The following is a 22,833-nucleotide window of genomic DNA, read 5'->3' on the forward strand; positions in this document are numbered from 1 at the left end:
GGCAACCATACATGTCTCCGTACGTTTCAGTGCGCTGCTCGTTTTCGCCGACGATCTCCTGTATTATACCGTACCTGCAGAATCTGATGCAGAGACAGGAAGCTGCAAGTCCGGTATAATACAGGGAAGCGTCAACGGAAACAAACAGCGCATCAATCGGTACCGAGATGAAAGAGGCGGCGGCCTTGTTGGCGAGGCGCTGCTGATATCCTGGAGCCGGTGTCGAATTGCTGTCTGAAGGCGTCAACTGTCGCCAGTCTCGGATACTCGTCGCCGCAGTTGAAGATGAAGGCCGCCAGTCTCTGGCCGCCAAAAGCCCCGCTGTTATTCTTTGCCATGCAGGTGCGAACGGCATCAGCGCCTCGGAAGTGAATTGTGGCAACGCCATTCTTCTGAGATTGGATATGGTCATGTCTTCAAATACGCCGTAGTGGGCCGCGTCCTTAGTCATGTCTTCATGACTTTTAACAGCGGATCAGAATTCCTCTCGACGTCGTTCTTTGTGAAGTTTTGCTCTGTGACCATGACCGTGCTGCTTCGAGGTGAGGTCTGATAGCTGAGGCGGAGTCGTTGTCAAACCAGTTGTTCAGCGGAATGTGCATTTCCTCAGCTTCTTTCTGGGTCTGCGCCTTCGGGGGCTTGGAATTCTTGGTCGAGCTCTTGCTCGCGGAAACCACTCCGGAGCTTTGCAGAGCTGCTTCACAGAACCAGGGTGGGCCTTCGCTGCAGGTAGTGAAGTGATGGTGATGGCTTTGAGAGACGCATGGCCTACAGCTCAGCACCTACCCTGCCTTCAAGCTCCTTGATATTCCATTCATCTTGGATCATTACTAACGGCGTTGCCGCTTTGCCCACTCTTTGCTGAACAGTAAGCGTATTTCCCATGTGAGCGACGCCGGATTTGTGGGATGTTTGTTCTTCAGAGACATCAAACAGCAGGGATGACGCCCATCGTAGTCAGATCCCTTCGAACCTCCAGGATCCGGCGAGACATGTAGACTGCAGGAATGCTTGTCGACTTACTTTCCGCCCGGCGGTGTCTATCCAGGACCTGTCCAGGCTAGTCAGATCGATCATGTTTCCGCAATGAAGGGACATATATGGCAAATGCTGCGGGTCTTGCGGGTTGCCGGGTGCCATGCTTGCCAACACTTCGAGACAACGATTCCGGACGCGTTTGCAATGACACTAGATCAGCCTTGAGAAGTCGTGGTTGATCGAGCTGCCAGTGTCGAACGGGCTGTCTTGCAGACCTCGTCACCTCGGCACATTGTCGTGTTCGGCGCAGGACAACGTAAAGTAGAACTCTTGTGTGGCCAGTATGGGCACTACGTATTGTTGGCTTAAGTGTGGAGGACACGCAGCGTATCGGCAGATTTGAGGAGCAATGATTGGCTCCGTTGACTGTTAGACCAATCTTTGCCTTGCTGCCGACTCAGAAGGGCATGCTGTAGCTCTTGCAACCAGTTTCGCGCTGCCACCAGTCTCCATCCAACGCGCATTCACCCGAATGTTATTTCTTTCGTCCATCCTTGACTAAGCTAGGGCTTTCGGGCACACTGGGCCACACCTTTGCTCATGCGTCTCCTCGTTCATGGCATCGCCCGACGTATCGGTCAAGTGGAAGAGGAGGATCTCTGGCATGTACACGTTGCAGTCTTGACGTCTCTTGCAAGGGTGCGGCGAGAATGGTTCAGACGGCTCCAAAACGATTTTCGACAGAGCGTCGAAGGTGATGGTGGGGAGTTCGCAACGTCGTGACCAACAGCTGGCATGCTGCTGTTACTTCCATATCTCAATGCTGGCCGTTGATAGTCGGAAGATCCTAGCAAGGCGATGCTGAAGTTGGCGTTTGATCTGCGGCTGGGGGCGATGTCGCAGGGCGGACAGTTGACGATGCAGCCGAAGCATCCAGGTAGACGCCTGCCGACGTCCTCGAAGTAACGCTTGTCATCTTGCTGAGAGTGCTCATGACCCATTGATCTGGAAGTCGTGAGCCCGCATGGAGCCACTACTGTTTCTCGAAGATGCATGACCATTGCCCTTGATCGACCTTGAGCTGGCGCTGGCGATACGTGCCACCGCTGTGGAGAAATTATCAAGATGAAGGATGTCATGCATCGTCTTCGACAGGTTGTCCAATTGTGCTGTCCACCTCTTTATATCTGCGATCTCCTCCAGGCAGAATGTTCAGCTGCGTCAAGAGCAGGCTGTCCAGTTATTCAAACGAGCTGCTCGCACCGTGTGTCTCCATCAATGTTGCTGAGGATGTAAGTGCCTCTCTGTCACTCGAATAGTGCAGCTGGACCATAGGAAGCTTGTCACTCTAAGAGATGGAGTCGCTTCGAGGCCCGGGAACTGTCTCCAAGTAAAAGCTCAGAAGCTGGAGACTCATCGCCTGCTCAGGCACTGACTTGTCCTCGCGTCCTTCTCCTCTTTTGCCGGAATGCATCCATGCTGCCGGCTTCGACTTCGGCCTGACCCTCTGATGTTCATTGGTTTCGCATGCTCGGCTGAAGCGGCTGGTTGGTAGGCCGTAGGCACATAGTTCGTCGGGGCGGATCTTGCGCAGAGGTGATGCCTGCGGGAGAGCGACGTGGGTTGGTATTGCAAGTGAAAGACTGTAGTGAGCCGAGGAGCCCGCAGCTTCTGCAATAAGTCATGACCACTGGTTCAGCAACCTCTCATTCGACCCTTGCTGGATGCATCCATGATACTGACTGATCGATCAGACGCTCGCGCTCGAAAGGCATTCGCGGTGTCTTCACATTCCATCCTGGGCGTCAGGGCGTGATGTTGTGATTGCGCTGCGGCTGTCGGGCTCGTGGGTAGACGTGTCATGTCCGCACTTGCGGCGATGGAGTGGATGTCGTCGAACTAGGGAGTCCTGTTAAAAGCGGTGAGCGGGAGGGAGACTGACCTCCGACAGGTAGTCCGCAAATCGGGGTTGTATTCTGGACGCGACACTCACTTGAGTCCTCGGTATTGCAGATCCTTTGGACAGTCGTTCTCGAGATCCTCGTTTGCTGGACCTTGAGCGGCGAACACTTCTTCTTGCGCCATCTGAAGATTGTTTTGAGTTCCAGCGAAGCACTGTGCTGTGCCGTTCCGCCGTCACGGCCCTAGTGTGTTGCTCCGCCCGCAGCCTTCGCGCAACAAGGAGCCATACTCCGTAGATGATTCCTGTATGACGAGAAGGCCCGCTCAAGTTGGTGGTCTGTCAATCGCTACTCTTCAGGCTGAACACGATTGCGGTACTCCAAGACGGTGGTAGCCGAATCTCATTGTCATTGCTGGTCGGGACCATTGCGCGCCGGAAACAAGGTCTTCCGCATTGGCCTCGCCGCTCGTGGTCATTGTCGTAATTTGGTGATAGTTCGCTGGAGAACGCGTTAGGAGGGATGATGTTCCAAGAGACAGATTCTTTGGCCCGGTGAATATCTCGCTGCGCAGCTTGCAGGAACGGGAGAGCAAAGCTACACGCTAGGCAGGGTTCATACAGCCACACGCAACTGAGGTCCTCGGACAGCTCTCACGCTCGATATCTGCGCCACAAACAGAGGCTCTTCAAGGATGGGCATTCTACTACAGCATAGTCGAACGTCCTGAAAGCAAAGTAATTCGCGACCTGCAGGATGCCTTGTCAGCAGGACGAAAGAAGCGAGCTTGCAAATTCCCAAGCTGTCCACGTCGTTCCGTCGACAAGGCAGCACCAGTGTCCGTCTTGGAAGCGTTAGGAAGCCACAAGAGCTCAGTTCTGGGAGCAGAGAGCGCGCTTCCTACGGCTCGCTGTCTGTAGACACTGCCATCCAAAACACCCAACTTCAAACCAAGCGGCAGCTCGCCGCATGCAAGCGCAATATGCGCAGAGATCATCATTCGCCAACCCAGTACGTCTTTATCTTACGTAGGAGACAGTCGGAACCCTGTTCAACCATCTCCTTCTGCTCGCTGCAGCGGCAATCAGCTCCGGGATGCCTCTTGCCCGCAGAGCTCAGATTGAACCTTTAGTTCTGCACTGTCAGAAGCCCGCCATCGCAGACTTTTTGCCGCACGGAGATCATTGAGAGATCTATTGTCGGAATCTTGGCTGACTTTTACGTTGTAGCATTCCTCATAGGCCGCATCCGGCTATCGTTGTGAGATAAAGCCCACAATGATGTCCAGAGAGCAGCCTGCGTTAGACTCCGCTTTGCGAACAAAGAGGGAGATCGCTCAAAGGGGGAACAGATAACTTGGTATCGCCGGAGAGGAAGCTTTCATGCTGTAAGTTCTACACCAAGATCCGGCGCCGTCTTGGTTGTGCCTACTCATCGCCTAAGTCCTGTCCGTGCATCATTCAAGGTTTGATGACTTCCACACCTCAAAACATTACATCCACATTCCAGCTTTGCTGTGTCATCCACACTCTCTTCTCAGCCTTTGCGTTCTGATAAGCTTCCCATTCCAGCTTCGATCGACCTATCCCTTGCTATAGATTTTCTTCTCGAGCATCCCGCCATCGTTGCAGCACAGAAACCATGAGCAAGGTATCTAATACGCCAAAGATTCAGCGCCCTTCACGTTACTGCCTTCATGATGCTTCGCGTCTGCAGAGGCACAACACAGAGCAGATATAACTTCCGCTGAGCTCGACGTGGATATCGTTATTGAATGAAAGAGGAGCTGAGTCCAGAAAGAGGCCCCGCTGTCATCGACCGAGCCTCGCGACGCTGGCGTATTATCACATCGCTTCTTCGTTCCAATTTCTCCGGTTGCACGACGAGGACTAGAGGCGTACAGCAGCGACATCGAAGACTACAGTCTTGGGCGCCAGGTTGGCCAAAGCATTGACCAGCGAACTCGTGTCGTCAACAGCCATTGAACGTGCTCTCACGACCCACTTTCGAACGTGGTCTGTCTGACCAGGTCTGTCCGATCAGTCACAGGTGAAGAAAATCTGGATCGGAGAGGAAAGGGCTGGAGCTCGAGGAGCAGCTGATGTTTGATATGCTGCACTGCTGATGACAGGTCTACCTGCCCCAATCTAGGCTGGAACCGAGGAGCGATCGGCGAAGGAAAAGCATGTTGTAGCACGGGTTGCTTCCATGGTCCTTAGATTGTGACGTGCACTGCAGGCTTTGTTGTTAGGTAAGGTCATGGGCGAAAGGTATCGTGTGGTGATTTCACCGTCAGCGTCAAGCCGACGTACGCCGATTCCGACAAACTGCGCCTCGGATGGGACCTTGCCTTCTTGGCTTGAGAGGTGGCGGCCGATTGTGCTCAGGATTCAGACAGCCGTCATTACCGTGTATAAGACTCCGAATCCGTCTCGCTATGCGCTGATATGGTCCCCCTGCCCATAGATCGAGCTCTCGGCAGCGCTGCAGCCTGCTGTGCACTCCCTCCGCTGCGGCAGGCTCGAGAGCGGAGCTTCGGTCTTGCACCATGTTTTGTCCACTTCCCTTCCCTCAAGTTCGGCCTTCGCTGTCCAATCACAATGTCGTTGTATCCCATGTACATGTGCCCTTCTCTTTCACAGCTCTCGTATTGCTGATCATTCTTGTCTCTTACTGCGACGCTCCCGCCGCCGCTCATACCAGTTTCAACCTGCTTGCCGCTTGCCACTCCGGTGTACTTAGCATTGTCCACGCCGGTCGTTCTCCTCTTGCTCGTAAATCAGTGTCGCTGTTCTCATTCGGTTAACTTGCTGCACTTTAAAGCGGATCTGCCTCTCCAGTCCTTGGTGCTGTCCTTGTTGCCAGCTGGATTTCAAGTCCGATGCTCGACTGCATTTGTTCCCTGGGAGGCCTTAGCTCCTGCGGTCATTCTCAGATGGCAAGAAAATGTTGCAGCCTGTACGCATCATCAGAAGAGCGTCGACTTGTTCGTATCCAATGGTTCTACTCCAAGGCTCGTCATGTTCAAGATGACACGAAGGCGACCTACCGGGAGCGAGTGATGTGTTCGGAACGTTGATCATCGTCTCAAACCCATAAGGATCCGATGGGCGCATCGTCAGCAAGTACAGCAGTGACAGTCGCCCTCGTGATGGTTTACAGTATCTGTGGTCAGTGTACCCGAGGCCCAGCCAGCGCCAGTGTTGGACACCGCTCGCCCTTTCTAATACCAGGCATTCAAAGAGATGCGTGCATTGAGGACGTTGCCTGCACTCATCGAGCATGCCACCAGGGAGCTTGAACGACCTGATCACTGCCTGCACGGCCGCTTGAGCAGCTCCGTCTGTCATTTGTTCTTGTAACCGCTCCTCTGCATTCCTGCCGTAGATCGTCTCTGGCGCTGCGGCTTGCCTTGGTGAATAAAGAAGCAGTGGCATCCTTTTCGGGCGACAGTCGTGGCTTTGACGCCGCACCTCGATGGCAGTCAGCTGAAGTCGAAGGCGGGACTTGAATCGTCGGCGTCTGAGGCGAAATCCGTGGCGAGATCGAGTGTGGATCTCTTGTCGACCGGCGTCGACCTGCTCCGATCCTCGCCCTCCATAGCTGCGATATCCGCCTCTTCGCCAGATGTCGCCCTTCTACGATGTCCTGCAGCCTGATGGTTTGGGACCAGATGACACTGCATCTCCCAACAGAAGGTATGGCGCAGAAGCGCTGGTGGCAGACGCTTGACGCTCGACGCTAAGTGCTGAGACCAATGCTGGCCAGTGGACAAGGTATGCAAGCAGTGAACGCCAGTAAAAGGTGTGACTGATGCTCCTCGACACGAATGCCGGCGCACTTTTGTGTCCTTCGCTGACGCTGCCCCTTCGTTCGTTCTGTAGCGCATCCGGCCCCTTTGGTGTTGCCATCGCGATCGCGACATCGTTCCACGCTCTTAGACTTGCCCTGAGCCCTGCCTCCACTTTACCTTCACGATCTCTTGTGAGCTGCAGTTGTGTGTAGCTCTCCAGACCTGAACGAAGATCAAGTACAAACACCTCGGGACACAAAGTCCAGCGTGGCTTCGTCCACATTCCCCGAAACCAAACAGCTTCGAGAGATGTGAATGAAGCCACGCTGGACTTTGTGTCCCGGGATGCTCGAGCCCAATGAATGTAGGGTGGCGGTGGAATCATGCTAGCCATCTTGTAGTCGCCGAAGGAGATCGCTGACACAGCCATGTTTGTCATCGAATGTGTGCCGCGGGCGCTTTGGAGGGAAGGGCCGACATCTTTCGTCCGCAGAGGTCTTGACAGATCAAACCTTCGGTACCGGCCGCGTGGACTGGACGTAATACTGAATTGCTCGACAAGGGTGCGAAGCCGCTCGTTCTCAGCTTCCACCTCTTCTGGCTTGGCCTCTTATTCTTTGAAATTCTCCCACAGTCGTACCAGATTCTCCTACATTTCTCGTGTACCTGCGTTCGAGATCTCGCTCTGCCTCTTCCAGTTGTTGGGCGAAGTCGAAGTTGATGGTGCTCAGGCGCGCGATCTCTTGAGCAGGAGTTTCGTAGCTTCTAATCAGAGTCGATGCTTTCTCTGCTGCTGTTGTCTTGCACATCGTGGGCGTTGCAGTATCGCTGTGGTGACAGGATCGTCGCTGGAGGCTGTCTGGTAACTTATCAGTCTCACTGCTCGCTCCAATAGTGTAGCACGAAGATGTACCGTCAGAGGTGTGTCGCAGGAAGGCATCACTGCTAGAGACACAGCTTGCAACATTGGCTTGTAAACTGCGGTTGTCGATGAACTCAATCGGAGAGATCGTGCTCTGTAGACATGGAGCCCATGTCGCGGCATTTGGGTCAGGCGATGGACAGCGCTGTAGAGTCGGTGATCCAAGCTTCGCTTTGCAGAATCAACGAACTGGACACTTCAATTGTCACGATCCGTGAGCAAGCCGAGCTCGCTGTGGTTTCGTCACGATCGCAAGCAGTCAGAGGTGTCTTGGTCGAAGTCAAGGATCGCTATGTTCGCTGTGGGGCTGTTCTGGCGTTCATCTCTTCACCTCGCATGTGTATCGGCCAGCCCTCGCGGTCGCAGCGCCTGCTCCTGTAGGAGACGCTGAAACGCGGGACTCGCGCTTAGCCTCCTCGTCGACGACCTCCTCGATAGTGACGCGGGGCGTGCTCTTCAGCTTGCCGGCTGGGATCTAGCAATTCTTGCTGCGGTTGGTGTCTCGTGCGACGATGAGGATGCCGCCATCGGCCTTCTTGCGGTTGCCCTGGCCACTACTCAGCAAGGACTCCCCCTTCCTCCTCTTCAATGTCTTCGGTGTCTGAGATGCTGTACTCCGGCGGCGAATACTGTTGGTCTACCAAATTTTCCTCCATATGGCGAGCGAGTTTGTCATCGTTGAATTGCTTCTGCACGATAGATCGCTGGCCGTCAGGAAGTCTCTTCGTTGCGCGATTGTAGTCGCGACAGCCGCCCTTGTTAGGAGACTGCTGAACCCGGGCAGTATCACTGTGGAAATCCTTGCTGCAGCCCAGGAAGTGAACCTCGCGGTGATAGCTCTTGAGAGGGGGAGCATCAGGCGGCGACCTCTCGGCGGTGCAGGCGAACAGTCAAACGAGCTCGACCATGCGTGAGGTCCGGTATGCCTTCGTCTTCCTGCAATCCTTCTCTTCGCGAGCGGCCTTCTTGCAGTGATGTGGTGATGCGCTGTCGCTGGTAGTTGAATCGCGTCCCCTGATGGGGCGGCCGAGGGTCTGCTGGATTGGGTTTGCAGCTTCGTTGAGCATTCTTTGGATGCTGACACGGTGTCTGAATTGACGATGCTCGCCTCTGGAGCCGTGGAGCAACTGAAGGCATTTGTTGTCTTCTTGAAGCCGCGACGAACCATTGAGCGAGGCTGCGAATCACTCGCAGGATGTTGGAGAGCTCGAGTGACGACCATCGCCAGTGCTCGCTCCAGGTAATCCGCTGAGTTGTCTGCTGAGGCCTTGGTCTGTCGTGTTGCTGTCTTCCGCACGAAAGACTGCTGTCTCTTACGCCGGGCGCGCGTGGTCGCGCAAGTGAGGTTCGTGCACGGCTGGCGATGATCTCGATGTTGTGCTTGGTCGTCGCTGCGATGAAATATGCCCTATGAGCTTGTCAGCATCTGCCGGCAATCATCGTGTCTGCTCATCAGCTCACCACGGCGGCTTTTCAACTAGTAGCGGTCTGCTCGGTGTCGGCATTGTCCTAGCCGCAGTTGTGGCAGCTGCGCAGATCGAGTGCAACGACCAGTGGTGAGGGTTCATGCGGTTGACCTTCTTGAGGATCTCGCGAGCCCCAGAGGCGCGAGTCAGCTCGAAGCAGTATTGCAAGTCTGCCGTGAGAGATGTCCATGGATGGTGGAAGCAGCTTTTGTACTGGCGGACGGGCGCAGAGCCTTTGCTGATTCGTGACTCGGCGCGTGCCGATGATGTGGTAGAGGCTGTGAGGAACGATCGGACGCGGCCATTTCTCGTTGCGCCGATCAAGCCTCGCGCTTCGTGTGATCGTTGCAGGTGGAGTTTGCGATTCTTTGTCTGATTGATCCGTCAGTGCCGCTGGCACTTTGCGCGAAGTGGTCGATGATGTGCAAACCTGTGACGCGAAGGTGAACGAGGTGACCGGCAATGCTCGCGCGCAGGAGTTGGTCCGAGAATACTGACGGTGGATGTAGCGTGCATCGCTCGCGATGAGAATATGCATGGAGAGGATTCCCTCAGGTATTTGTTGTCGTTCTGCGGCCAGTTTGACGGTCAATTCGCCCACTTCGCGAGTCTGCATTTCGCTCGTTTCAAGCCTCAAATTGTGCCAGTGATCTTGGTCGCGGAATTGATCTCACTGTCCCATCTTTCGTGCAGAGCCTGTCTGCTCAGCGCTGCTCGTGAGAGCCGCCTCTGACGGTCGACTGCCGCCTTCTGTTGATGCGGGCGAGTGCAAAGATCTTCAGATACCTTAACAGCACTATGACCATCACGTCGACCTTACGAGCCCATCATTTGGCGGTGGAACCGGTACTGGTGAGCTGGAGACTGTCATCAGCAGGCGTTGAAGCCGCCGCGCTCTTCCGCCCACAAGGACGCGATTCGAGCCTTTCTCTATCGGCGCTTTCAGTGACCATGAAACCACGACTTGGAGCGCAGCGTTAATATTGAGCGTCTCTGATGACATAGACAGTCCCACGGAGACTCCACATAGCTTCATCGATGGCACAGTGTGTTCGTTGAGCGGTGAGGAGGCGCGACCGCTTGTGGCCTTCACGCCCTCGCTGACCGTCGCGACAATCAAACAACACAACGAGCAGCCACGACCCTCACTGACACGCGCAACATCAAACAGCGAGTAGGTAGTGACCACGAGAACAAAACGACCACCACAGCACCACGAACAGCAACATCAGTGACAAACAGTGACGGTCAAACTCCTCCACTCGCTAGCAACAACGTGCCAACGACATGATGGAATCAGCAAAACATCAAAAACAAGCAGCAAAGTCAGTGAGGTAGACCCCTCCACCCGCCAGCACCAAAGTGCCAACGGAATGATGGGGTCAGCAAAAGCTTCTCAACCGACGGATGTACATACCTGCCCCCTTCACCCTCAGGTCCTGAGTGATGAAGGTGGCTTGCCAATTGCCAGTTGCCAACGCCAGAGCCAGACCTCGCCGCCTGCCAAGCGACGCGGCCACTTGCTGTGAAGTGAGTTGTTAGAGAAGGGGAAAGGGGAAGAAGTACTTACCGAAGGCCCGCCCCCAAAGGCAAGCACATCGAAGCAAGGTGAGGAGTGGTTGGTAGTGGAGAGAAAAAGAAAGGAAGTTGGAGGAAGGGAGGTGTATTCTTATAGTCTGATTCTCGGCGTGTCGCGCTAGCGGGATTTAGTAATCAACGGAAGCTGAATCAAGAGGCTGCAAGGCTTCTCATTGGTCCATCAATGCCTGCCAGCCTGCTGCCTGAGGCGCAAGGTGACGATGAGGTGAGGTTCGGGGGTCGGGAGGTGGCTGGGGTGAGGGTCTGGGAGGGGAGAAGGACGGTGGGAGGAGGACTGGGCGGTGGAGGAAAGTGGTTCTGACGGCCACCACGCCGTAGTGAGGACCTGTAGATGCATGTACTTCATTCAGATAGCATTTGTATCCATCATGAGAGTCACTGTGTGATGGCGGCCATGATGGAGCGGTGTGTAGAGCCATTATGAGGCCAACGTCGCGCCAGATCGAGCCGCCGGCGACGGTGACGGTGACGGCTGGCAGCAGTAACCACGCGGTGACGAGCAAGATCACAGGAGATCCAATGTCTGTAGGCCAGTGAGACCGTGATGACCCATTGAGACCGTCCAGCAGTGCCAACAGCACGAGCGAAGGACTTCTTCGGCGGTCGATCGTTTTCTGGCAGGACTCAGGGCTCCGCCGTCAGTGATGGCGAGGCCATCAAAACAGTAGGATCATCATGAGCAACTCAGTACGGCGAGAGCGCGAGCAGAAAGCGGCAGTCCAACTCGCTATGGTGAGGAGTGCGCCCGGTCTGGGATTGACTACCACATCCGCAGAGGGCCACCGACCTCAATGGCTCACGGCGGGGACACAGGACGCGCAGGACCTGACTGACGAAGAGCACAGTAGTACTCGCGTCATCACGAACAGGTCTACAGAAAGCTCAGGGTTCTCGAGTTCACTGGCTAGGACGACGAGATCCTGACGGTGTCGCGTTCAATGGGGCTTCAGCTTTACCATGGGACCTCGAAAGAACCCCTCTGACGGTTTTAAAATGCGGCGGTCGACAAGGAATGCACCCGCCGTGGGAAGCGATACCATATTCCCAGAGGGCGATCGAGCTTAAAGACTGACGGCGGCGGCAACGAAGGGAACTCACCTCACTGGAGACGATGACAACAGCAGCCATGGCATCACGAACGACCTGACATGGAATTGAGAATCGTCGAGATGTCTGGCTTCAGCAACGAGCTGACGGAGGTATCGCACTCAAGAGAGCTTCCCCTTCACCATGGGGCATCGAGCGGGCTCTTCTGACGGCCCTACAGGGCGGCGGCGGTGAGCATGAATTCGCAACTCGACACAGTGCGGCGAGGCGGCCCTGCCTGACTGCTTCTCCTCCAGGTCCCCAATGCTCATCAGCAGCGGGAGAGCAACAAGGTCTTCTGCTAGACGGGGACGCTTCGCTCGCCGTGACCTCCATCGGTACAACAACGCCAGTGCGAGCTTCGCGTCCGACATACTCTCAAAGGCTCCTCTTCACGGTTATCGAGCGATGGAGCGGAGACGGAGAAGGCTGACTGACGGACTCGACGGCCACATCACCACGACAGGAGAGCAGCGGCCGAGACGGTGAGGGCAGCGCGCCACTGAGACTTCGACTGACTGCTCTATGGTGCAGCCTACCCTTCACTCGTCGTAACGGACTGATGGCTGATTGAGAGGACATTCAACTTCTTGTGCGCCAATGGCTACTCTCCCAGCAACAGATCGGCCAGCAGTGACACTTCGCCGAGGTCAAGCTCTGATCCAAGAGCGCTCGCGCTGCACAAGAAACGATAGGGAGCTGATGGTGAAATCAGCCTTGTCCAGCGCTCGAAGATCCGAAAGAGCTCGCCAACAGCAAGTCTCGCAAACAGCTTCTCCCGCGCCCTCAAAGCCAGTTCCCACTTCCAGCACAGAAACCATCGACCTCGAGGGCGTCGATCTGCATGGCAGATGCTGTATCGCGCGATCGAAGGGGTAGGCGCCTTAGAGGCGAGGCAAGAGACGGACGCGTGAGCAGGCCACTCGAGGGCACCGCCAAAAGACAGAGGCACGGGCGTCAGAAGGCTCAGTGAAAGTGTGTTGAAATCGTCAAAGCCCGCCCTGGCGGCTTGGTACAAAGGAGAGCCCCGGCGACGCTTGCAGCTACGGCCAGACAAAGAAAGAGCGTGGTGTGGGAGTATGAGCAGAGACAATGCACAACAGCAGCTATCAAGAGGACTTAGGTTTAGGCACAGTCTAAGGTAGCATGATACCCAGGATGGAAGATGCGGTGATCGCTTCAACATCCATCTCCATACCGGAGGAGCGTCCAGGAGCAGCCTTCGATTCTGGAACTCGTCACTCCCAACAGAACCAGTACGTGGCTCGCGTTGTGTATGTCAGGAAGGAGCACTTAGCCGCGAAGCACTCGGAGAAGACCAGCGAGACTGAAGGCAGTCGGAGACGCAGGATAAACGGATGAGCTATCGAGACCGCGAGATACCACATTGAAGAGGCGCGAAGCGCCGTGAGAGGGTGGGACGAGCGAATCCTACGCAATGGTTATACTTCGCATGGCTCAGTTGCGCGGCCGAACATTGAAAGTCGTACGACCGGTCTTACGGAAGAATCTCGAGCGGCAGCGAGGACCAGCGTGGAGAAGGATCAATTAATTGAGTAGAGGACTATTGCAGAGCAACGAAGAAAATGATATGTCAGAACGATATCGACGATAGGCCTTGGCTCTCGTGTGACCCATCCGCGGGCCTTCGCATTGAGAGCTTCATCATGGACTTAAGTTCAGGAGCTGAGGGAACGGAGGATGGCAGAACGCTGCTGCAACCACGAACTGCTGCCGATGTTGGAGTACACTGTATAGGCGTACAAATTGGCCCTTTGTATAGATCTCCCACCAGCCGATGTGCTGCTGCGCTCGGCCTCAGTATTTGTTTTCCCCACATCTTCTCAAGCCTGCCAATGTCATCCCCCCCGACGGTCGTCTCAAACGCAGATATGGCCTATGACTGTTGTCCCGCCTCTTCTGATAGCGCCGAAAGACGACGTTGGTAATGACGACGATGTTGCTCGCCTCAATGCCATCTTCCCTTTCTCCTGTCCGCCTTCAAAGCTCGACGCGCTCCGCCGTGAAACAATGATGACAACCACCGCTTCTGGCCTTCTCGGTGTCCTTCGTATGCGTAAATCTGCATCAGGTCAGCGTGATGTTCTGAATAGCTCATGGGCAGTCACGACCCACCTGTCTTGCAACCCAGCCCACAAAGCGCCCATCCCTCTTTTGCTCAACAGGCCCAAGCCTCAGAACCCCCGTCGAGCCACACAGTACTAGCTCGTCACCCTCGAAGTGGAGTTCAACAAGAACTCGACTCCGATTACGCTGGTAAGAGAGAGGATAGCACAGGAAATCAACATGACCGAAATTTGTTCCACGGAGCACGCATCGGTCATGTTGATTTCCTGTGCTATCCTGTCTCTTATCAGCGTAGTCGGCGTCGGACTGTTGTTCAGTTCCATCTCGGGCGTCATATGCTGGCAGTGTGTGGCTTGCTGGCTGTTCTTGGCTGTGGGTGCCAAGCGGCTGTGGTCTTTTGTGATTGCCTGCGGGGTGCGCTGATGTGGTCTTTCGAGGTGGACGGCAAGGTGCGCTGGTGCTGACTGAGTTGTTGCGGCGTACACTGTGGTGGTATGTGGATGGAGTTGTGCTGGGCTTCGGCGGGTCGCAGTTCGCCGTTGCACACTCAACGAAGAGTGGAATTTCTGTTCTCCTGCTTGCGAGATTTAGCTGACGGTGTGATGGGTAACGCGCGATGCGTGCTTTGATACCTACATCCATTGGCGGCGAGATCCTTGCCTGGCTGTTTTGTTGTCCCGTGTCGACGCCTGGCGGGACCTGCAGCCATGTCAGTCGCAGTCGAGGATGTGCGTTCGCAGCAGTTCCTACTAAAGAGGGCAGCGCTGATCACGCTCGTACCCTTGGGCAACATTGAGGAGAAGCTCTTCTCATTGTATGCGAGCTCGCCGGTTGTCGAGATGGCTGTCCTTCGAGGTCGATGAACGCCGAATGTGGTGGAGGAGCAGGGCGATTGGGGGCACTCTGCATTGCAACGGCATACGCCGCAGTGGCTCGATGGTGGAGCGACTGTTGGTGATGATCCTTGATGAAGTGTTTGTGAAAGAGGAAGACAGATCTGCGGAGCAGCAGGCAGAATTTATGTTTGAATGCCAAGTCTCACGGCCGGCTGCGCCAATCCGCCCTCGACCCTTCCCTCGCGGGCTCAGGCACCAGCCAGCTGACGCCGTCCTCGCCCAATCGACATCGATAGCTGAACGAGTACGCGTTGTCTGCGATGCCTCTACCAGACGTACGAGCTTGCTGAACTATTCATCTGCCGACAGCGTGCCTTACAGGTGATCTTTCATGTCAAGCAAAGTTCGACCAATGGGCAGTGTTTCTGGTGAGATATGGCGTTCTACAATAACATATTAGACCCAACAATCTGTGACTTCTCCTTAAGCTTCTGCCTCCACCCCACGAACATATCATACATTCCAACGATACCTGTACTGCTTGCCTCTGTGGCAGTTCTGTAGCACTGAGAGTCTGTGATTGCCATTCAAGAGCAACTACAATGGAGCGATGCCATGGCTCAAAAAATTGTACAGTCCATTTCTCAAGCTGTCGTGATACCAGTGCGCTTCTTCTCGTTTGACGGAACAGAGACATTGAATGAGACGGATGGGCCGAGGTATTGATAGCATGCTCAGCTACGAACCATGCTCACTCAGGCTTCATTTTTCATCCAGCTTATCACACTTTTGCATCCATATCAGACGGCTCCTCTAGCCTGCCAGAATGTTCACCATCGCATTTTGTTACCTATTGCCTTGCAATGCGTGTAAGCTTGCAGAGAATGGATAATAGCATGGGTGAGAACTGGAGACATATCTCGCCGTGATCCGCACGAGAGTCAGCACCACTGAACGATTGTGTCTACGTAAAACCGTTCGTTTGAGCGCTTCCGTTGGGCCTCCTAAACACATTTCTCAGGCAACTTGACAGCCGCAGGCTCTATTTTGCGACGATGACTAGAGCGATGAGCCCAGGGTCGGTGATAAGTGCATGTAAAGACAGTCATGAATTCCAAATGCTAATTATACAGGGTATCATTTTCAACTCCTTTCGTCTATGCCCTGGTATCTCTTGTGTCTCCACCTCCATGCTCCATCATTTCCCAGCACGTCTCCTCATTCCGCTTCGTCGTCGCCGGTCCACTCGCTGGAGTACGCATGGCAGACCTCGCACTCCTCTGAGATGCAGCTCAACACGCGGTCGACGAAAGGCTTCCCATCCAGCATAAACTGCACCTCCACCTCTTGCTTCTCATCCGTCACCACCATTGGCTCCTTTATCCGCCCCACCTTAGCGCCTTTGAACGTGTAGTACTGCTCGAGAGGATCCAGGCCAGGCTCACAATCCCGCCATAGGTGAAGGAAGGCACGACCCTCGAACGGACTGTTCTCTGCTGGTGGAAGGAAGGCGGCCGTGCAGACGAAGCAATATGGGGCGTCACAGACCATTGCATCAAGGACGGAGTCATCGAGGGTACCAATGCGGATGACCTGGCCACCGTACTTGAAGGCGGATCGTTCTGAGTGAAGGGCGTCCATTGGCTTGTACTTTGCTTGACGGTATTCGTTCGGGATGGCGGGCTTGAGGTGGTCGGCATGGACCATGGAGATTGGGCGGCGTGGAAGGGCGTATCGAGCTGGGGAACCAGGGCGGCCGAGAGCAATGCAGCGGTTTGGTTGGTCTGAAAGGAGGTTCGTGTCGCCCTCCTGTTCTGCGGCGGCCTTGATCTTGTCGCGGAGGTCGGCGCGAAGGGTTTCGTCCTCGGTCGAATATGGGCCGTTGCAGATGTGCCTCCATATCTTTGGCTGGCTGGGCTTGAAGCGTTGCGTCCAACCTGAGAGCTTGTCAGTATCTTTGGTTGAACGAGACTCGAAGGGGTGGGACTTACGATCTTGGAAGCGCTGGGCACTGTACTTGTTGCCGTTGGTCTTGCGCGCTGGTGTGCAGTATGCCTTGCCGAAGAGCCTACCCATCATGTCGTAGGCGATCTGTACACCGTCGTCGGAGGGCTCCACCCCAAATTCCTCCCTCAACATCTGCTCGCAATGGAATTCCTCGACCGTCCATTTCGATGAGCTGCCCATGTCGTCGATGTGGTTGTCTTGGGGACAAGGTGCGGAATGTAAGACAAAGGGATTCTTGAGTGCTGCTGTCCCGGAGCGTGGCGACGTTCGATGTTGGAGAAGGACGGCTGTCGAAGGGGTTTCGAGTGTTGCGTGCAGGAGAAACGCAAGTGTCAAAAAGTGGGTCTACGCTTGTTCACCGTTGACGCGTCGACCAGAAAGCAGCAACAGTAGCGGGAGACTCGCTATTAGTCGACGCGTGAAGCTTCTAAGAGTAGAGAAGTGCAGCCACGGTTAATGACAGGTCTCAGGCAAGATTGCTGGGAATGAGTCAATAATCCATCTTCCATCTGAATCGAGAATATATGTGCGAAGACATTTCGATTGTATATGTTGATTGATGATAAGCCAGGAAAGGTTGAAGGCGGTCGCCGAGACTTGCATATCTGCTGCAGTGATAGGTTTGCTGCCGCAATGTTGTCGGATGGCAACGACATTTTGAACAAAGCGGTTGTCTCAAGTCTTAGTTCTGGATGAGGCCGTCACTGCAAATTAGAACATTCTGTAGCGAAGACGTGATTCTACGTAGCACTCTTCGATTCCTGTTGCTATACCGTCTTTCCGTTCAACACTGCCCTTCTCACAATTTGTTCAACTTGTCCAGCATGGATTGTCGCTGGGACTCGAGATCGCATGCTCCTGCACCTCGTTCTGGCAATTGTCCCCTCACGAGTATACTCACCGACACGGAACGCAATGCAATACACGGCGAGCATATACGCTTTGTGGTTGCCTCTTGTATACACAATAATGCTGTTGGCGGGAGACAGGCGCCAAGCCAGTGCATCGCTCAATTCCAGCGCGCGTGAAGTTTGAAGGACAAAGTCGATGTCACGAACTGCAGTCGCGTACTTCACTTCGACGCCCTCGCCAAACGCTTAAGTATCTCACTGATCTTGCGACCTTTCTCCTCTCTTCATACGTAAACGAGAAAAGGAACAAGGCGACTACAACCCAGACCTCAACGACACTCTTTACATACACACACCCGCGCCACCACCGCGCCGCTTTCGATCACCAACACTTCACGATGCAACGATCCGACATCACCGGACGCCCAATCGTCCCAGCTGCAAGCCGACGACCATGGCAGCTGGACGAGCGCCGCGTACTATTGCTTCTATTCCACCTTTGGAACTTGACACAGGATCAGGTCAGAGACATCTTCCATGCCATCTTCCCGCACCGACAAGATTATGGTACACCAAAACTGCGCGACCAGCATAACCAGCGCTGGAGCGGCGGACGAAGAGAACGTGACTGGCGCTTGCTCGACCGCCCAAACACTTACAACGGTACTCCCTACACGAACCAGGAGTATCTTGACTTTGCCAATGCCGTGGCTGACATCGACCGGGAGGCTACAAACCTGAACATCCCGTTGACACTTCAAGCCCCGCCAACTCACCAATACCTGACACATGTTCCTGCTGGAACTGCTGGTATTCCGGCTGGACCAATTGCTCAACAAGCACAAGCAGCTTCAGTGGCAGGCCCAGCGACGGCGCCACCAATCATTGCACCACAAACACAAGCGCAAGCAGCTGTGATACCGGGAACTGCGAGAAAAGCTCCAGCTCAGGTTCCAGTGTCGATACCAGGGGACGCCGGTGAGCAGTCCGACGACGATGCAAACAGCTCCTATCATGAGAGCGAGTCGGATGTGACTGACGTTGAGGCGGAACACGAGTCTGACGAGGACTACGAATCCGACGATGGCGCAAACAACGCGCAGGATAACGAGCTGGATGTGGTAGATGTTGACGAGAACGATGAGTCTGATCGTTCCACAAACAACAACGATCCACAGGCAACTGTTGGGAACGCGGAAAACGGTGAAGACGAGCCATTCTCACAAGAGCAAGACCGTGAGCGAAATCGGCATCGCTCTAACTCGTCCTCACCAGAAGACCAGACCGCAGCTCCCACGACTACGGACACGCCACCATATCCGCCTCACCTCGACAACTCCACAAACGTTGAGGACGCTGAGGCAATGATTGCGGACATCGATGACTACTATTCGGATCTATTTCATCGAGAGCCAGACGTTCGCCCGCCAGGTCCTGACGCTGGCTCCTCGATTCAAGAGGCGGAACGCAACGCAGCTCAGAGATTGAACGCTCCTCTGTCGTCAACCACACAGACGCCGCCAACAATGGCACTCAATCCGCTGACGAACAACAACCCAGATCATCGGCATATGGACGATATGCACGGCTTGAGGATGCTTCACCACAAGGATGTGAAGTTCTGTGCCTTTGGTGCGCACATCATCGATGCCAACAGCATACCGGTCAACCCGGCGTCGCAGCTGTACCGTCTAGGCGGCCCACTGCACCTGGTGTCAACCCACATCAACTCGGAAACAAAGGAGATCACAGGCAAAGAGAAGATCCTCGTCTGCAACACCACCTGGTGCGGTATATGCAGAGCCACTGATTGGGCACGGCCGGTGCCAGACCCGATGACGCTGCTACCAGAGGACAGCTGCATGTCGCATTCCGACATCACTCTCCAGCTTCAATTGTTGCGAACGCGCGGTCGTCCACTTGTGCACCGGGGCGACATGGGTGAGGGCGAGCTGAGTAACATATTTTGTCCACGGATCGGAGAAGGGCAGAGAGTGACTCCATACTCCGCAGCGATATCGAGGCGAGCATGGTACGACGTGCGGATTGTACTCATTCGTCCCGAGGGTGACATAGTTGTCTCGGTCATGCTCTGCGGAGAAGGCTGTGACAAGTGTTAGAAGCCGCACCTTCAGTCCAGAACACGATCTCAGCGGCGAAGGAAAAGACGAAGCTACGAGAGAGAGAAACGATTCAATTGTAGACGGCAGCATGGCTAGTGAAGCATAGCATCGACACGAGCATTCAAACTATGACACCCCAAATCATAAATTCCTGAATCCTCAACACCTTCTCCTCAAAGTCTTAGCCCTCATTCTCATCCCCTCCTCGCCGCATCCATAACCTCATTCACATTGCTCTGATAAACCTCGATCCCCCTCTTCGTAATCCCCATCAACGCCAAAACCGCTTTCCAACCATCCTCCTGGCTGGTGCCGCTCTTAAGTGGCGGCGCGTTTTCTCTGCGTATCTCGTCAGCACAAAAACAGATCCACATCCATCTCCCCACATTTGTCATGCGAAGCAAACGGAAAGAAAAAAGCAGAAACTTACTTCTGGCTCTTACTCGCCACAATATCCCACCTCTGACACTCATTCTTCCCAAATGTCCAAGCGTTATTCCCGACTTTATCACCCGTGTTGCACATCATACAGAATTGGGCTTTGCAGATGTCGGCTGGTACCCATTGTGGGGGGTTGCAGTTTCCTATTGCCGTAAAACATCAGTCGCTCATCTCAAACACCAATTGTGTCTGCAGATTTGGGGAAGTTCGACATACCATTAATGGCCACCCAAGCGTAAGGAGGACTACTCTTGGTGCCTGCAGAGCTGTAATCGCTGGGAGCGACCATGTCATACTTGGAGCAGAACCTGTTGACGGCGTCGACGACGTAGGAGTTTTTGATGCTGCAGGCCATTTCGTCGGGTCTGAGGCCTGCGGTGACTGTGGCGACGAGGATGGCTGAGGCGAAAAAGAAGCGCATTGTGGTTATGGTGGGGTGTGTGGCGGGATTGTCGGTTGTGGGACGAGAGATTGGCAGTACAGACGTAAAAGGACGAAATAGCGAGGCATGATGGCTGTTGCGAATTTTTGTTTCGTTGGGCTCAATATGCTATTCAGATCAGGAAACGGCAATTGTGGAGTTGAGTGACGAGGACTTTGGGGTCCAATGTTGATCATGCCGTGGGGATGAGAACAAAGAAGAGATAGTGTGGGACCGTGGCACTTAGGTATCACGGAGTTTCTTTGTTTCCACGACGCTAGAGTTGAGCATGAGAGTTCTTTGTCCCTCTTCATGATGCCGTGCTATCCAATTCTCGTTGTTTAGCAAATTTTTCACACGGTTCAAGACAGTGGCACTGTATGTCTGCCGGAGTCTGGATCCTTGACTTCCAACTGTCATGCGTTGACCGCTTTTCGATCTTGTCTCTCCTCGTGCTTGCATACTTCTGCTCTTATGCTTCGTCTGAGGCCTGGACGCTGCTCGCGTAGCATCTTTTACTTCTCAATCAATTCTATTCGCAGTACTCGATCAATGACTGAGGCGAGCATCTTGGCTGGCATGCGTCCGACGAACAAGCAGTTGTCTATATGAGCAGTCGCCCGCTGGCTTAGATCTTGGGCGGTAAGAAACAGTCTGGACGCGAGGACCAACATTAAAAAGGAGCAATCTGGTCATATTGAACGATAGAGACGGAAGAATGGTTGTGAGCTCATGGTGTATTGTGCGGGCCTTGGAATGCACATCCAAGTTTGATGAACGAGAGCAGCCAATTCGTGCTTGTTCCAGGCAACCTTTCGATACTATGCGGTAACCGTAAGCCATCAGCGCATCAACCTTCGGCATAAGCCGCGATTCCAAGGTCGTCGTCAATGGAGAATGTCCAAATGCTGTTGAGCGGGCGCTGTAGTCCTGAGGCGGAACTAGTTCTGAGCGTGCCAAGATTCTGCCACCAAAACAAAAACTTCTTCAGCTCCCGCCCCCCCCCCTTCGACCACTGTACACACACCGCCATCCCGTTCGCCTTGTCGCCCGCGTTCTCTTCGCCTCGCGCTCATTGCACGCACCTCAGCATACATTTTCTCCGCTCGCACACATTCTCGCCGCACCAGAGATAAAGATGTCTTCCACTCCCACTCCTTCTTTCGTCGCCGCCACCAAAGCTCTCGACACGCCTGCGCTGCTCGAGCGAATCCTCCTCCATCTTCCGACCAAATCGCTCTACGGAGTCACGCGCGTCAGCAAGTTCTGGAAAGCCTCGATGGCCGCATCTCCCGCCCTCAACGCCCGCCTTCACCGCCCGCTCGAGGAGGAGGAGATGTGGGTCATCTCCGACGAACACAAGACATTGACGCGTCTCGAGGGCTACCAGCTCTTCAAATCCGGCTCTAGCACCATGGCACCTGCCCTCCTGAACGAAATTCTCTTCAAACCACTGCCAACGGGAAATATATTCGGCAGCTATAACCATCCCTTCATGAAGGCGATGCTCAACATCGACCTCACAAAGGTGACGGAGGAGTCAACATGTCTGGAGCTTCCGGTTTTGTGGGGTCCAGCGAGGCTCATGGGGCTACATATCCGGGCAACGAAGGACGGCTTGGTCCACGAGAATTTTGGTGTGAGGTGTTGGGTGTACGACACGCTGTTGATGCGGCAGATTTGGGAGTATACGACCGCCGAGGGATTGAATGAGCATGCGATCGAAATCAAATGGATGATCCAGCCCGTGGTGTCGGAGAGTCTGTTGGAAGCAGTGAGGAGAACAGGAGTATGGCACTATCCTATCATTGCCAAGGAGGAGGGAAAGGACATTTTGGAGAAGATTGTGGAGTTTCTTTCACTGGAGGATAAGAGGAGTATGAAGCAGGTGTGCAAGTGCTTCCACGGGAATATTGTGCTGGAAGGTGACGAGGTTGGAGACGAGACGTTGTCGGAGGCTCGCGAGGAGACAGAAGGAGAGGGCGAGGACCTGGAGTTGATGGAGTGAGGAGGATGCTTGGCGTGGCGCTTACACCTGCCCGATTGACAAACAGGGTAGCATCGCTCTCTACACCGTGAATGGCATGAATGAATGATACAAGACCAGCTTTTCTCCATCGTCGAACAGTCGTGAGTGCCGATGAGGTGCAATATGGTGTCCGAAAGAGTTCTGCCATACCAACAGAGAGAGGCCATAATTGCCTTTTCAGGAAAGCTGTTGTACCCATGTCTCCGTCTCAGCGAATCATGTGCGGGCTTCCAGATGTCGCTGTACATCGCAGTACCATGCTGTCGGAAGCACAGAAGCATAGCCATGTGTA

At 54.5% G+C, this 22,833-nt stretch overlaps 4 protein-coding genes across 4 annotated transcripts; 2 read left to right on the forward strand and 2 right to left on the reverse strand.

The window, feature by feature from the left end:
- Window positions 1-15,887: 15,887 nt before the first annotated feature.
- On the reverse strand, window positions 15,888-16,856 carry CKM354_001290300 (uncharacterized protein; the record flags this gene model as incomplete). Its single annotated transcript, XM_044808438.1, has 2 exons — window positions 15,888-16,606; window positions 16,661-16,856. The coding sequence occupies 2 exons, from the start codon at window positions 16,854-16,856 to the stop codon at window positions 15,888-15,890; spliced, it is 915 nt and encodes a 304-aa protein (XP_044664373.1).
- A 1,069-nt stretch (window positions 16,857-17,925) lies between these two features.
- CKM354_001290400 (uncharacterized protein) lies at window positions 17,926-19,647 on the forward strand (the record flags this gene model as incomplete). The annotated part of the gene is made up of 1 exon (XM_044808439.1): window positions 17,926-19,647. One exon carries the CDS (start codon window positions 17,926-17,928, stop codon window positions 19,645-19,647), a length of 1,722 nt encoding a protein of 573 aa, XP_044664374.1.
- Window positions 19,648-19,844: 197 nt separating this feature from the next.
- CKM354_001290500 (uncharacterized protein) lies at window positions 19,845-20,512 on the reverse strand (the record flags this gene model as incomplete). The annotated part of the gene is made up of 3 exons (XM_044808440.1): window positions 19,845-19,989; window positions 20,081-20,234; window positions 20,308-20,512. The coding sequence occupies 3 exons, from the start codon at window positions 20,510-20,512 to the stop codon at window positions 19,845-19,847; spliced, it is 504 nt and encodes a 167-aa protein (XP_044664375.1).
- A 1,138-nt stretch (window positions 20,513-21,650) lies between these two features.
- CKM354_001290600 (uncharacterized protein) lies at window positions 21,651-22,520 on the forward strand (the record flags this gene model as incomplete). The annotated part of the gene is made up of 1 exon (XM_044808441.1): window positions 21,651-22,520. One exon carries the CDS (start codon window positions 21,651-21,653, stop codon window positions 22,518-22,520), a length of 870 nt encoding a protein of 289 aa, XP_044664376.1.
- Between the last annotated feature and the right edge of the window lie 313 nt (window positions 22,521-22,833).

Source organism: Cercospora kikuchii, assembly GCF_019650295.1.
Source record: "Cercospora kikuchii DNA, contig_00009, whole genome shotgun sequence".
NCBI classification, from domain to species: domain Eukaryota; kingdom Fungi; phylum Ascomycota; class Dothideomycetes; order Mycosphaerellales; family Mycosphaerellaceae; genus Cercospora; species Cercospora kikuchii.